Genomic DNA, 16,037 nt, shown 5'->3' with positions numbered 1-16,037 from the left:
TCCGATCTTGACCATGTGTATCTGCACTGCGCTCCGTCTGCAGGTTTGCTGAAGACGTCATGCAGTTTGGCATCTTTAACTGTTTCGATTAGGAATCTGGACGTGGTGTCCAGTTTGCTGTTGTCACTGCCGGATCGTCCAGCCGCATCGATGATGCAGTTGAAGTCACCGCCTAGGATGACCGGCCTGGACGTCGCCAGCAGCAGTGGGAGCTGCTGGAAGACGGTCAGCTGCTCGCTGCGTTGTACTGAGGCGTACACGTTGATCAACCGGAGCGGAGCGTTGTTGTACATCACGTCTGCTACGAGGAGGCGACCGCCCACCACCTCCTTAACTTTGGAGATGGTGAAGTTACCTCCCCGCAGCAGAATACCCAGGCCGGAGGAATGGCAATCATTACCCCCTGACCAGATACATGGCCCGTGGGACCACCATCGCGACCACTGCCTGTAGGTGCTGAGGTGTGGTATTCCACACTCCTGCAGAAACAGTAGGTCGGCTTTGACATTGGCGAGGTAATCCAAGGTTGAAACACATCGCGTAGTAGATTTAATGCTACGCACATTAATGGAAGCAATCCTTAAACCCATTTTTTAAAGTTAGTTGTTGCTTCCCATACCATTTGTCCTTGCTAGTCCCAGTCCTTCGGGATGTTCCTGCATACCCATCGTGTGCGCAAGCTGTTTCACGTTGGTTGGGCTCAGAAACCCCTCCTGGTTTTTCATGCAGGGTTTGTTCCGCTGGGGTGACATCGGGGGGGGGGTCTTATAGGCAGCAAGGATTGGGTTGTCCTCTGCTGCTTCCCTCTGTTCCTCCTCGAAAACATAACTGCTCCCGGCTTCCCGGAGCTGAGGTGCGGCAGACGTGTCTTTGCTCACGGTGTCCCGGAGCTGAGATGCGTTGGCCACGTCGTTACGTGTGGCACTTTGGGGTTGGGGCACGCCGGGCCCATCACAGCTTCCAGTGCCCGGGGGCTGGGATGCTTTATCTTCCATCTCCTTGGAGTTCTGCCGCCTCTTTTGAAGGGGCTGTCGTTCCAGCTAAGAGGAGCTGCTGTAGTCTGTTTCAGAAGGTAGCCTCCTCTTGCCACTGATTTGGGTGGTGGTCTGTTCCACTTTTGGAGGTCTTTTCTTTGTGGTTTTCCTCTGGACCACTTGCCACTGACCTGTTTGTCCATCTGCTGCCTCCTCCTCCATTGGTTCTGTCTGTGGAGGAGGGGTTTCCGGGCACAGGGTAGGTTCTGGGTCGCTGGTTTCAGCTGCCTCCGCAGCAATCGACGAGGATTTTCTTGATGAAGAAGGTGTGATCGACCGGTGCATCTCCTTCCTTGTCCTTCACGACCACCCGAACGGTGTTGCGCACTCCCAAGCCTAAAGCTCGAAGATTGGTTATAGCCATTTTACTCAAAGCCTACCCAGGATCAAAAGGCAATGATCATGGTCTCTTCTCAACCAAGTAAGCACTGATAAGAACAGATACTACACTTGATCTTAGCCAAAAGGCCGAGCGTTACCCTTATCCACTTCCTCCTGGCTCACTGTCCATTTTGGAAGAACACTGCAAAGGCAGACCTCAAAAGGTGCATCTTTTAAAAGCTAATTAAAAGGCAGAGGATCATAGGCTGACAAGGTAATGTCGATGCAGGGAGGGTTGCTCATCAGCAGCTAAACAGCTTAATGGTGTACTCAACTAAATATGAGTACATTTAATAGGTTTTGAGTAAATAAGGAGGGTTTCTGAGGGGAAGAACAAAAGGGAAGGTCTGCAATAAAGGACAGGCAAAATTAAATGTCAGAAGTTTTCATGGTACAAAGCCAAGGAAAGGAACAAAAGATATGTCTGAATGAGGTGTGAACGGCAGGATAGCAGTTCTCTGAACACTAAGTAAAGGAATTAAGAAACAAACAGTGGGGCGGGGAAACAAACCAGCCCCTCTTTTTCCCTGGCTCCTGGGGTGTTAAAGATGTTACTAAAAATAAGCCCAGTTTTATTTTATTTAGAGATACAGCACTGAAACAGGCCCTTCGGCCCACCGAGTCTGTGCCGACCATCAACCACCCATTTATACTAATTCCACACTAATCCCATATTCCTACCACATCCCCACCTGTCCCTCTATTCCCCTACCACCTACCTATACTAGGGGCAATTTATAATGGCCAATTTACCTATCAACCTGCAAGTCTTTTGGTGGTGGGAGGAAACCGGAGCACCTGGCGAAAACCCACGCAGACACAGGGAGAACTTGCAAACTCCACACAGGCAGTACCCAGAACTGAACCCGGGTCGCTGGAGCTGTGAGGCTGCGGTGCTAACCACTGCGCCACTGTGCCGTTCTATAGAATTTCCCCTCCATTCAATTGAATTGATTCCATATATTTGATGAATGATTAAAAATGGACTATCAAAATGCCCTGATTGCATTTGGTAAAATAGTTTCACTTCTTCAACGTCATATTTCATAATACAAAGTTTGATCTAAATCTGGTGAGCAGCAGGTTAAAACTATACTTTTTAAGCTATCAAAACATTACACATTTTGAAATTTGACAAAGAGCCATTCTGAAAAAAATGTACTTGTACAGCTCACCCGAAAAATTGAATATCAAATCCTAATAATTGCAATTACATTGCAGCCTTACTTGTTGAACCTGATTGCCATTTGTACAGCATCAGTAGATCCATTATCTCCAGGTTGTTGTTCTGATTTCTCTTGATCTTTTGCATTCAACATGTCTCTCTTTGTTTCCAAGCAAGCCATAACTTCTTTATAATACTCATTCATTTCAAAAGCCTCACTGTGTACAGAAGGATGTAACCATGGTTACCAAATGGTCTTTAATGTTAGTCATGAAAACCGACTGCAATTTAACAGATTACATACCCAATGTTCATCACTGGGTAAATTTAGCATTTTTTTTAACCAATATACTACAAGGGGGCAGGGAGAAATCAGGGTGGGGGGATGGGAGGTTCAGGTGAGGGGCTATTTATAAATCTAAAGAGAAAAGTCAAGGCCATAAAGCAGTGTAGCAATTTGGGTAAAGATAAGCAGAGTATTACAGGAAGGGACAGAGAATTGCGGTAATCGTACATCAGTGAATAAGGTCTAATCAGGGAAAAAAAGTTTAAATTAATGGCACAAATAGAGAAAAATGAATTTGATCTAATAGCTATTACAGAGACCTGGTAGCATGGTGACTAAGGTTGGGAATTAAATATTCCAGGATACTTAATGCTTTGACATATCAGACAAAATGCAAAGACCCATGGGATGGTGAAGGGGCAGGCAGCCCTGATAATAAAGGATGACACAAAGACAGTAGTGAAGAAAGAGCTTGGTTTGGAAGAGCAGTAAGTAGAATTAATGTGGGTGGAGATAAGAAATGACAAGGGGCAGAAAAGACTAACGGAAGTAGTTGATAGGCCCCTGACGGTAGCGATACTGTGGGACAGAGTTTTAAATCAAGTCATTAAGAGTTTTTAAACAAAGCTAATGCAATAATTGCAGGGAATTTTGATCTCCATCTAGACTGGTCAAATCACATTGGCAAAAGTAGTTTGGAGGACAAGTTCATGGAATGCATTCAAAAGAGTTTCCCAGAATACATCATAGAAGCAACTACAGAAAGAGGCTTTTTTAGATCTTGTCTTGTGTAATGAGACAAGGTTAACTGGTAATCTCATAACAAGGCATCGTCTGGGGAAGAGCAATCATAATACAATAGATTTTACATTGAGTTCGAGAGTTACATACTTAAGTCCAAAACAACAGTCTTAAACAATTACATAGGTATGAGGGCAAGTTGGCTAAGGTAGATTGGAAAATTAGATTAAAAAGGTATGACAGTAGATAAGCAAAGGCCAATATTGAAAGAAATATTTCATAATCTCAAATGTATATTCCAGTGAAAAATAAAAACTCCATGGGAAAAGTGAATTATGCGTGGCTAACTTAAGACTTTAAAAGATAATATTAGATTAAAACAGGACTACAATGTTGCCAAAAAGAGCAGTAAGCATGAGGACTGGGATAGTTTTAGATACCAGCAAAGGATGACCAAAAATTTGATAAAGAGGGAAGAAATAGAATGAAAGTAAAATAGCAAGAAATATAAAAACAGATTGCAAGAACTTTAACAAATAGGTAAAAAGAGAGTAGGCCTTAGAGGCTGAGACACGAGAGATTATAATGGGGAATAAGGAAATGGCTGAGACATTAAACAAATTTTTGTGTCGGTCTTCACAGTAGAAGACACAAAAAAATACCAAAAATAGTGGGGAACCAAGGGTTTGAGAGTGAGGAACTTAAAGTAAATAATATTAGTAAAGAAAAAGTACTGGAGAAATCTAATGGGACTGAAAGCCGACAAATCCCCTGGATAGCCTACAACCTAGGATTCTAAAAGAGAATAAGTTGCCGAGATAGTGGATAATGTTTCCAAAATTTCCTCAGTTCTGGAATGATCCCAGTAATTTGGAAGGTAACAAAGGTAACCCTGCTATTCAAGAAAGGAGGGAGAGAGAAAACAGGGACCTACGGGCCAGTTAGCTTGACATTAGTTGTCGGGAAAACTGCTGGAATTCATTACAAGAAAGTGGTAACAGGGCACACAGAAACTCATAAGGGCCCGGGTTTTGCAGACAAAGTGACAGTGCTTGCCGCTGAATTTGAAGAAAGATGCCCACAAACATCTAGCAATCTCTGTAGTGTGGATTTCACCTTTCCTGATGTTAGTTTAAATCAGGTGTTCAGCAACAGTGATGTCATTAAGCAGGCTAGCAGTCAATCACATGCGAGAATTTTCGCAGACAGCAAACCAGGAAGTAAAATGCACTGATTATCCTTTACTTTTTAAAAACTTTACAGTGCAAAATAATTGATTGGGACATGCACATTAGAAACTGAAATATCTTAAATACATTTTAAAAAAATTGAAGAACCTGCAATTTTTTACGAATGGAAATAAATGACATTCCACAAATATAAAATTAGTTTTCCAGGGCTAGAGAAGTTGTTCAGTAGTAGTCATGACTTATTAGACTGTTAAAAACCCAGTTACACCTCATTAACAGTCTGCAACCTTTTTGTATGGGGGGGGGTTTAACAGCAATATTACATTGTAAAAGGGGAAGTTCTCGTCAGTGCAGTGATTTCTATTGATTGTAGTCAGCAGAGACTTCACAGAGCACCCTATGGAGAAACATAGATTCATTGACAGCAACGTCTGGATGTCCGTGTTTAACTGTGCATGCAGGGACTCCAGAAGCTGCCATCAGTTTCAGAGGAACAATGATGGCAAATGCTGACAGTTTCTGAAAAATCTGGGCCAACGTGGTGACAGGTAAACCATGTTGACAAATCAATTAAGAGTTTTTCTGAAGATGTAATTAGCAGGGTAGATAAAGGGGGAATCAGCTGATGTAGTATATTTGGATTTCCAAAAGGCAAGCCATAACGTGCCACATGAAAGGTTGCTCCGCAAGATAAGGGCTAATGGGATTGGAGGTAACATATTAGAATGGATCGAGAATTGGTTGAAGGACAGAAAACAGAGAATAGCAATAAACAGGTCATTTTTCAGATTGGCAAGTTGTTACTATTGGGGTGCTGCAAGGATCATTGCTGGGTCCTCAACTATTTATAATCAATATCAACTTTGATGAAAGGACCAAGTGTAATGCATCCAAGTTTGCTGATGATACAAAGCTAGGTGGGAAAGTAAGCTGTGAGGAAGATACAAAGAATCTGCAAAGAGATATAGATGGGTTAAGGGAGTGGGCAAGAAAGTAGCAGATGGAGTATAATGTAGGAAATGTAGGAAATGTAGGTTTATTCACTTCAGTAATAGAAAAACAGAATATTTTTTAACTGGTGAGAAATTATTAAAATGTTGGAATCCAGAGGGATTTGTGAATCCTTGTTAACATGCAGGTACAGCAAGCAATTAGAAGGGCAATGGTTGGGTTTTAGTGCAAGGGGGTTGGAGTACAACACTAAATATGTCTTGCTGCAATTCTACAGGGCTTTGGTGAGACCACATCTGGAGTACTGTGCATAGTTTTGGTCTTTGTACCTAAAGAAGGAAGGACTTGCCTTCGAGGAAGGGCAAAGGTTCACTAAATTGATTCCTGGGATGAGAGGGTTGTCCTACGAGGAGACACTGATTAGAATGGGCCTATAATCTTTGGAGGGAGTCTAGAAGAATGAGAGATCTCACTGAAACATAAAAGATTCTGAGGGCGCCTGACAGGGTAAATGCAGAGAGGCTATATCCCTTGGTTGGAGAGTCTAGAACCAAGGAGCATGGCCTCAGGATAAGGGTGTGGCCACTTCGGACTGAGAGGAGGAGACATTTGTGGGAGTCAGTTGCCAGCGTTCGCCAGAGCTGGCGGGCAGCCATAAAGGCGGGGCTAAAGTGTGGCGAGTCAAAGAGACTTAGCAGTTGGCAGGAAAAAAGACAAAAGCGCAAGGGGAGAGCCAACTGTGTAACAGCCCCGACAAACAAATTTTTCTGCAGCACCTGTGGAAGACCCTGTCACTCTAGAATTGGCCTTTATAGCCACTCCAGGCGCTGCTCCACACACCACTGACCACCTCCAGGCGCTTACCCATTGTCTCTCGAGATAAGGAGGCCAAAGAAGAATAATCTTTGGAGGGAGTCTGGAAGAATGAGAGAGCTCATTGAAACATAAAAGATTCTGAGAGGGCTTGACAGGGTAAATGCAGAAAGGCTATATCCCTTGGTTGGAGAGTCTAGAACTAAGGAGCATGGCCTCAGGATAAGGGTGTGGCCATTTCGGACTGAGATGAGGAGAAATTTCTTCACTCAGAGGGTTGAGAATCTTTTGAATTCTCTACCCCAGATGGCTGTGGATACTCAATCATTGAGTATATTCAAGACTGAGATCGATATATTTTTGAACTCTAAAGGAATCAAAGGATATGAGGATGGGGTGGGAAAGTGGAGTTGAGGTACAAGATCAGCTATGATAGTATTCAATGGCAGAGCAGGTTTGAGGGATTGTATGGACTACTCCTGCCTCTATTTCTCATGTCTTATGGAGTGCTGCATTGTCAGAGGTGCCATTTTTCAAATGAGACATAAAACCAAAGATAATAAAAACAAGAAATGCTGGAACCACTCAGCAGGTCTGGCAGCATCTGTGGAAAGAGAAGTAGAGTTAACATTTCGGGTCAGTAACCCTTCTTCGGAACTAAAGCCCATAAAACCAAAGCCCCATCTACCATCTTAACTTGTCATAAAAGATTCCATGGCTCCATTTGAAGAAAAGCAAGGGTGTTCTCCTGATGTCTGGGCCAACAGTTATCCAACACTCACCAGCAAAAACAGACTATTTGGTCATTTATCTCATTGCTGTTTGTGGGACTTTGCTGTGCGTAATTTGGCTGCTGCATTTCCCTGTGTAACAACAAGGCCTACACTTCAAAGGAAATGCGTTAGCTGTGAGGTATTTGAGAACATCTTGAGAATGTGTAAAGCGCTATATAAATGTAAACTCTTCCTTTTAGATAGTGCAAAATGCTCTCTCCAGACTCACCCCAAGTTTGGAAGGACAAAAAATCCATTATTGTTTTTTTTAACCCAGTACAAATGGATACAGAGGGGGATACTTCTGTATTTGCAATCCCAGCAGGAAGACTTGCCTGCCTGTATTGAATTCAGACGTACACTGCCTACAATTTTCTGTCTGTTAAAATTAGAAGATTTTGGGCAGCGCACGCCTGAACTTGTGATATATCCTACTGGGAGATAGGACATCCCATTCACAGCACAAGCTGCACACCAATCATCTCGATATAGTCCAAAAAATGTGACATGATTCAGATCATATTCCTATGCAACATTCAGAAGTTAGTTATTTAATCAAATTCCTGTTCATGGGCAGTACAATGGGAAAGTCTTTTAATGCATGTAATAAACTGAACAAAAATTTTAAAATGAGCAAGTACAATTTATTTGCTTTTGGACTTATTGATTCATTTCACTTTACATGACAGAATTACAACCTAGACCTTAGCAGAATTGCAATGTAACCACTGGGAGGAAGCATTTTAGATAAGTTTTCCAGAAGAACTTCAAGGACTGTTGATCAAAATATGCATTTTCCTCATCTCAGATAATGTCTGATGTATAAAATAACTGGTGCATGCAATTGGAGTGTACAGGCAGAACACTTTTGTATGTTAAATGTTACAGTCAATAAGTAGCGTGTCAATGGAAAAATAAGTAATTTTCCACTAGTGGAGTTTTAAAATTTTGTTCCTGTTCCATCAGCAAAGTTTTTGGAATATAGAAGTAAAATTCTTGTGTGTGCATCCATTTTTTCTGCTGTGAATTTTGGTCTTATTTTAAGTCAACATTTAACATTGAAACTATCCATCCCAACATTTCAAATGGAAAGCCTGTGTGTAAACTGTTGCCTGTTACAATGCAGTTGCAGGCTCTGGCCAGTGATAGTATTAAAGAGCAAGCATTTGAAGTTCTCCCCCAACTGTATTGCCTTCTTCTGTGCTGTTATAGAACTAAAGATACAAATATCTAGACAGATATCTAGATAGAGGTATAGTTATCTCTACATACCCAGCTAAATGCAAAATTTGGCTCTATAGCACCCATTTTTTCAGTGCTTTGGATGCCATTTAGGGTGCAAAGTGCATCAGTATGGGCGTTAGGAGCATGCAACGAAAGTATGCAGAGCAGGCAGATTATGACATCAGTGTGTGACGCTAATTTGACACCAGCGGTGCCATTTTCGATCTTAATGCTCCAGTTAACTCCCTCTCTTAAACATGCAAAGCTGAACATGCATTCAGCAGCAAGAAGGACTCCTTACCAGCACTATTTAAAGGGATCATCAACTACTGTCAGGTTAGTTGTTGATTGATTTCTATTGGTTGCTGCTGAGTTTGTAGAAGTGTTTGGTGGTTTCTCTCTCACTTAAAGTTGGTGAAGTTTACAGAGAGTGGTATTGCATGTGGTGGAGTCCTTAGTTCTGACTTCAAAGGTTCTGCGCAGACCACTTGCTCCAGTTATAGGTGCTGCAGTTACCATCCCCCTTGGCCTGCAGCATGACAAGGAGATAAAACAGGGATAATACAGGAGGACATGTTGCTTGCAGAGTGAGGAGGAGGGGAAAAAGGGCTCTTGGCAAGAGAAATTATCCACCCAGCATCTTCAAGGACCCTCAACCTCATGTCAACCTCAGCGAGGAACCGTGTGTACAGTGTCTTCAGGTCATGAAGGAGGTGTTCACTGAAATCTGCTACCTCTTGCAGGTAGACTGCAGCCTCAAAGTAGGGTGAAGACGACATTGCCAGTGGCTGTGGAGGTGACCATGGCCATGAACTGCTTCACATTGTGATCCTGCCAGGCTGGAGGAGGTGTCATCTCTAACATCTCCCAGTTTGCTGTTTACTGCTGTATAAGGGAAGTAACTTACACTCTATGTCAGGAGAGAGAAGTACGTTGCGCTGTCTCTGAACAGGGAGAAGCAGACAGAGTGTGCACATGCCTTCTCCAGGATAGCGGGCATCCCCATAGTACAGGCTACCATTGACCGCACACACATGGCTTTGCAAGCACATCGAAATGCAGATGTGTACCACAACTGCAAGGGGTTCCACTCCCTGACTGTGCAGTTGGTGTGCTACCATGCTCAGCTTGTCATGCAGGTCAATGCCCGGTGTTCTGGCAGCAGTTAAGATGTCTTTATTGTGCACCAGTCCACTGTACCATCAGTATTTGAGCCACAAGAAACCAGAGGGTTGCTATTAGATGACAAGTGCTATCCACTGACCACATGGCTCATGACTCTGGTGCGCAACCCAAGCACATATATGCAGCATGCATACAACGGAAGTCATGAAATGTCATTAAGCAGACCATTGGGGTGCTTAAGCAACTTTTCCACTGCCTGGACTGCTCTGGAGGAGCACTGCAGTACTCAGAAAAATGTCTGTCATGATTTATCATGGTCTGCTGCATCCTGCATAATCTCACAATCATGAGGGCACAGCCTTTGCCACCAGGTATACAGTGAGCAGCTGAGGAGGAGGAGGGGTAGGAGGGGAAAGGGAGGAGGCAACCTACACATCCCCTTTCCGGCTGGCTGTACGTGATAAACTCACCTGACTGGGGTACCATTAAACATATGCCCAATACCCATTCTACAACAGTCCCACATCTTAGCTTCCGCCTGATACTGACCATTGCAGCATCCTATTGGCCACAATGCAAAAATAAAAACCACCACAAAACAAACATTCCAACCCAACTTTATAAATCAAACCTTCCAATATTTCATACAAAAGCCAACTAATCACCCTTGTGTATTCCCTTAGTGCCTATTTCGTGGGTGCCTTTGTCTGTCCTAGTGCTCCTAAGCAGTGCTACCCCAGTGGCTGCAGCATGACTGATAGCAGACTGCTGACTCTCAGTGGAGGAGACTGCAGATGACCTTGAAGGTAGACCTTGAGCAGCTCTGGCCCTAGAAAGCCCAGCTTTGGATTGCACCATCTCAGCAGGGGTGGCAGCCGTCTGGGCTGGCTGACAGGCTCTAGTGGAGGGGCAGTGGTGGAAGCGTGAATGCTGTCATCCTGAGAGGGGACAGCAGGCTTGAGCTCCACGAAGCCACTGCCATTCCTCTGGATGGTGCCTCAGCAACCCTAGTAATCTGCTGGAACACAGATTACTGGAATGCTACGAGACCCTGCAAGCCTCTTTGAACACTGGTATCTGCAGCCAAGATTGCAGCAGTCTGAGCTTGCATGGCAGCCAGTTGAGCTTCCACTGCAGCATTCAGATGTTGGGTGGCTTCTGCTTGTGTTGCAATGGAAGCTGAGATACCGGTCATCGGACGCTGCATCATGGTTGGGTCTGGAAGTATACTCACAGAGTTGGCCACTACTTCCATGCTGGAAAAGATAGGCTCCAAGCTCTATGCTAAGACCTGTGCCAAGTTAGTGCCAGATTCTTCCAAGCTCCTTCACAGTGACATCAAGCTTTCTGGTAGGCTTCCCAATGCACCAAGCATTTCATTGTGCATCTCCATCAGCCTTTTTCTGTACATTGCCCCAATGTCCTCACCTGAGCCCTCTGCAGCAGAACTCTTGTCTTCACCCTCCGAGGAGCTGCGCCTTGCGCTATCCTTTCCCCCTGGCCTGGCTGCAGGCTACTCATGCAGCTTCCATCGCTACGCTACCCTTTAAAGTATGTGCAGATCCAATATCCTGTCTGGTGGTTGCAAATGTCAGCCTCCTTCTCATCTTGGGCTTCACCTTCCCATACTTGTCTGGGCAGATGGCAGTTCTTGCCCAGCACAAGGGTAGAGTTGCAGCGAGGGAAGGGAAAAAGCAAGAGGTGCATGCTTACACCATCAGCAGCTTATAAATCAGAGGAGATTGTGAGATGAGGAGGAAGCGGGATGTGAGAGGGAGGATTAGGTAGAAACATACCTTCATCTTCAATTCTTTCTTCCCCCACTGCTCCAATGATGGCCAGCACTGTCTCCTCCATCTGGGTAGGACATGCAGGTGTGCCCATCCCCTGCCAGTTAGGTGCTGCTGCCTCCAATTGTGCTCCACCTTGTCCTGCAAGAGAGAGGGAAATGTGTCAGTAAGTGTGGTGCAGTGTGTTTTGATGATGTGGCTGTCATGGTTAAATAGCAGTGTGTGCAAGATAGGAGTGTGAGGCTTGCAGGAGTACTGAGTGTATGAGGGTGTGTTGAAGACATGAATGTCAGGTATGAGTTGTGATTGAGAGAGACTGATGGTAGGTGTGATGCATTGAGCAGTGTCTGAAGCTAGTGGTGCAGTTGGGAGATTGTGGCATTTGAAGATGCATTCACTAATCTTGATCATTCATGAGAGGTCATAGAACTTCTTTCAGCAGTGCTTCCAGGTCCTTGGGGGCGACACTTCTGCATGGCCATCTGCTTGCATTGCCTTCTTAGAGTTTGTCTGGATGGTCATCTGGGCCCATGTGGATATAGAATCTCTTTCCTCCCGCACCAAGACATCCAGTGCTTCACTGGAGAACTTTGGAGCTGGCTCTCTGCCGTGTTATGCCAATCCTGTGTCTTTCTCAGCTACAATATACAATGCAATGAACTGCAGCACCTGCTCAAGCCAAAATACACCTTCCCTTTAAGAGGGGTGGACTAGCTTGAACTCTCAAGATTTTGCACCCCTACTCAGGCATACAGCCACTCAACAGTGCGCTTTGCACTGGCTGCATGCTGCAATCGAGTAAATAAGCAGGCTACACAGTTGAATTGCACATTGCAATCCCACACCTGTTTGAGCCTTATCCAAGTTTACCAACCCCTCCCAACTACATCTATCTCTTTTAAAGGGTCTCTGTCTTTGTAGACAAATGCTCGAAAACCTTATTCTTTTGAGGTTTAATCTTGTCTGATGTTATCATTCACCTTGTTGTTATTTAAATATAGAATTTGCAGAGAAGCAACTGCTTCGGTTTCTTCTTTTTAATTGATTCATAAAGATGACTCTGGGTTGCTCCAATGCCTTTGACACAGAAACAAACTTGCATGGGGCCCTTTGTTTTAAAGAGGCACAGCTAATGAAAAATTGCAACATAAAGTCTGATTTCAAAAGAGCCAGAAGAAACTTATAAAACTAAAATACAATGTTACCCTGTGGTTATTAGACACTATTTCCATGGTGCCTGCCCTGCCCTGTTTGTCTACTGACACATAATACTAGAATATCAATCACAGTGAAACACGTTGCATCACTTGTGCGTTGCAACATCCTCACAAAACAAAGACAGTGCTTTTTCAAAGGATCTTAGCAATTGCATCAGAAAGCCTTAATTCTTCAGATAAAACTGGCTGAGTAAAGAAAACTGAGAATTTGAATAACTGAGAGAAAAAAAAAATCACTTGAAATAATTAAATAAGATTGCATAAAGCCATTTTTATGAAATGGAAATAAGATTACGGTTATGAAGTGAAAATGTGCAACATGAATTCTGTATCAGGCAAACAACAGGACTGCTTTACTCCCCAACACCAAACCTAGATTGCAATTCTGTATCTGTGCCATTAGGTGGCAAGCTTAGTTCATCAATGTAGAAACAGTAGCTGCCAGTAATGATAGCACAAATCTCCTCTCCACACCCACATCCCACACAAACAACCCTCAATTGATTTTGCAGTTAGCATGACAGATTATGAATTAGTCAATACTGATCCATTCAGTGCCTAGTAAGGTCAATTCTTTTGTATTTTCTGCTTCTGAACTACTGTAGTTTGCAACTACATTTTCCTGAAGGCAATGATTTTACAAATTATTTTTACCTGCATGCTATTGACAGCTTAATACAAAAATATTCTCAGATAATTGTGAATGCAATAAAACATAGGGAACACTATCAGTGTGAGTTGTTTCAATATTAAATGTGACTATAGATAAGGGCATTGGTGCACCTGTATGAAACACTGGATGGTTTGACTTAGAGATACAGCACTGAACAAAACTTGTACAAAAGTAGAATGGTTCAATCTGTTAGATAATTATATGTGAGCTCAGACAAATCAGAATTTTAAATTATAGTAAAAATTAACCCAAGTATATTGAAAGGACATCTAGGATTCTCAGTGACAATAGCCTGCAGGCAATTTTTGTTCAGTTTGGGTCTAGCTGCCTCTTAATGTTGAGAGGGCAGACATGCAAGAATGCAGTAAAATGTAATTTCAGTCAGCTCTGAGGAAGGATTATATATCTGAGTTATCAACCTGTCCTTTCCTTTTACAGAAGTTGACAGGCTTTGTATTCATTTCCAGCTTTTTCTGTTTTTATTTCAGATTTCCAACATTTGCAGTTTTCTTTCCTTTATCAATTTTAGCCCTGCTTTGGTACTGTGCTACCAGCTGGGCACCTCGATCGACAGGACCAAATGATTTACAGTAATCATAATCCAATTGAAAAAGGCATGAGTGACACTGCAATTTGCAGTTACTCCCTGATCCGACCAAAGATCAATCAGTTCAGCACCCTACAGTGTTTCAGTAGCAACGAACAGAGTGATGTGCAGACACTGGGATTGTTATTAACCCAAATGATGTGTGGCAAGGTTGAATGAAATAAATTCCGATACGGCAAAACCCAGATCTACTGCCCCAAGTTCAGTATTATTACTAGAACACTTTAGCAGCATAGTTAGGCAATCAATAGGTAAATTTATTAAAGCTGGTCATAGTAATTTGATCCTGGAGAGAACTTTAGGCTTTAAAATCGAAGAACACTGACAAAATAATTAAGATCATTGAGTTCTGAAAAATAAAATTTTAAAAAATCAATTACTTTTTAGTGAAACAGTAAATCCTCTAATGGAACAAGCTACATCAGAGGCCTCAGAAAAGCACTTAAAGTATGCATGGAGGTTTCTTGCACACTCACTTGGCTTGATGAAGCAAGAAATTCATATAGTTGCACAGCAGTGGGGACATCATTTTAAAATTAGAGCTAAGTCATTCAAAAGTGAGATCAGAAAGCATTTTTTCCACAAAGGGCAGTAGAAATCTGGACCTCTCTTTCCCCAAAAGGCTGTGGATGCTGGATCAATTGATTGGAAGAGGGCTAATTTCTGTGAGAAGCAATCTAGCCAGGGTAAAATGGAACCAAAAACTGACAGGAAAAGCTGTATCGGAACAATGGGTTATGTTTAAGGAAGAGATGCTTCAGGTACAGGTTAGGTACATTCCAACAAGGGTGAAAGGTAGTGGAACCAAAAACAGGGCTCCATGGATGATGAGGGAGATAGAGATTATGATGAAACAAAAAAACAGGGCGTATGATGCATGCCAGGTGAATTCTTCAAAGGAGAACCAGGCCATATACAATGAGTTGAGAGGGGAGGTGAACAGGAAAATAAGACTGGTAAAGACAGCACGTGAGAATAGAATGGCAGTCAATATAAAAGGGAACCCAAAATCTTCTAATGGCATAAAAATAGTAAGTGGATAGTAAGAGGTGGAGTGGGGCCTATTAGGGACAAAAGGGCAAGATATGCTTAGAGGCACAGGGCAAGGCTAAAATACTTAATGAGTACTTAACATCAGTGTTTACTAAGGAAGAGGAATCTGACAAAATATTGGCAGAAGCGGAGAGAGTAGTGGCTTTGCTTAGCGTAGATAAGTCACCTGGTCTGGATGGCTTGCATCCCAGGTTGCTAAAGGAAGTGGGAATGGCAATAGGAGAAGGACTTGCCATAATCTTCCAATCTTCCCTGCACATGGGGAAGGTGCCAGATGATTGGGGAGTGGCAAATGTGACACCCTTACTCAAGAAAGGGTGTAATGACAGTCCTAGCAACTACAGGCCAGTTAGTTTATCAGTGGTGGGTAAGCTTTTAGAAAAGATAATCAGGGGGAAAAAAAATCAATAGACATTTGAAGAGGTTTAAATTAATTAAGGAGAGCCAACACGGAGTTGTAAAAGGGAGATCATGCTTGACTAATCTAACTGAATTTTTTTGAAGTAGTAATAGAGAAGATTGATGAAGGGAACGCGGTGGAAGTTGTCTATATGGATTTTAAGAAAATATTTGATAAAGTACCACATAAAAGGCTGATTAACAAAATTGAGGCTCATGGAATAGGAGGGTCAGTGTCCAATTGGATTAATAAAAAATGGCTTAAGGAGAGAAAACAGCGAGTCATGGAAAATGGTAGTTTTTCAGACTGGAGAATGGTAGACAGTGGTGTTCCCCAAGGGTCAGTGCTTTTTTTTCCCCTATATATAAATGACTTAGATCTTGGAATACAGAGCAGAATTTCAAAATTTGCCAATGACACCAAACTTGGAGCCGTGGCGCACTGCAAGGATGGTATGAACCACCTACAATAGGACATAGACAGGCTAGCAGAGTGGGTAGACAGGTGGCAGATGGAATTTAATACTGACAAGTATGAGGTGGTGCATTTTAGCAGAAGGAATAGGGAGAGACAATATATACTTAATGGCACTGTTCTAAAGAATGTGCAGGAAC

General features: G+C 42.9%; 1 protein-coding gene across 5 annotated transcripts in view; it reads right to left on the bottom strand.

Annotated features, from left to right (window-relative positions):
- dus2 (dihydrouridine synthase 2) overlaps window positions 1-16,037 on the bottom strand; it is a 111,016-nt gene that overhangs the window by 23,692 nt on the left and 71,287 nt on the right. For all 5 annotated transcript variants that reach the window (XM_068049489.1, XM_068049490.1, XM_068049493.1 and 2 more), the window contains one exon: window positions 2,643-2,798. In XM_068049489.1, the coding sequence (XP_067905590.1) occupies window positions 2,643-2,798 (156 nt within the window). The remainder of the gene's footprint in view (window positions 1-2,642; window positions 2,799-16,037) is intronic.

Source organism: Heterodontus francisci, chromosome 17 (assembly GCF_036365525.1).
Source record: "Heterodontus francisci isolate sHetFra1 chromosome 17, sHetFra1.hap1, whole genome shotgun sequence".
Classification (NCBI taxonomy): domain Eukaryota; kingdom Metazoa; phylum Chordata; class Chondrichthyes; order Heterodontiformes; family Heterodontidae; genus Heterodontus; species Heterodontus francisci.
Note: the sequence above shows the minus strand (reverse complement) of the source record. Positions and strands in the feature narration are given on the sequence as shown.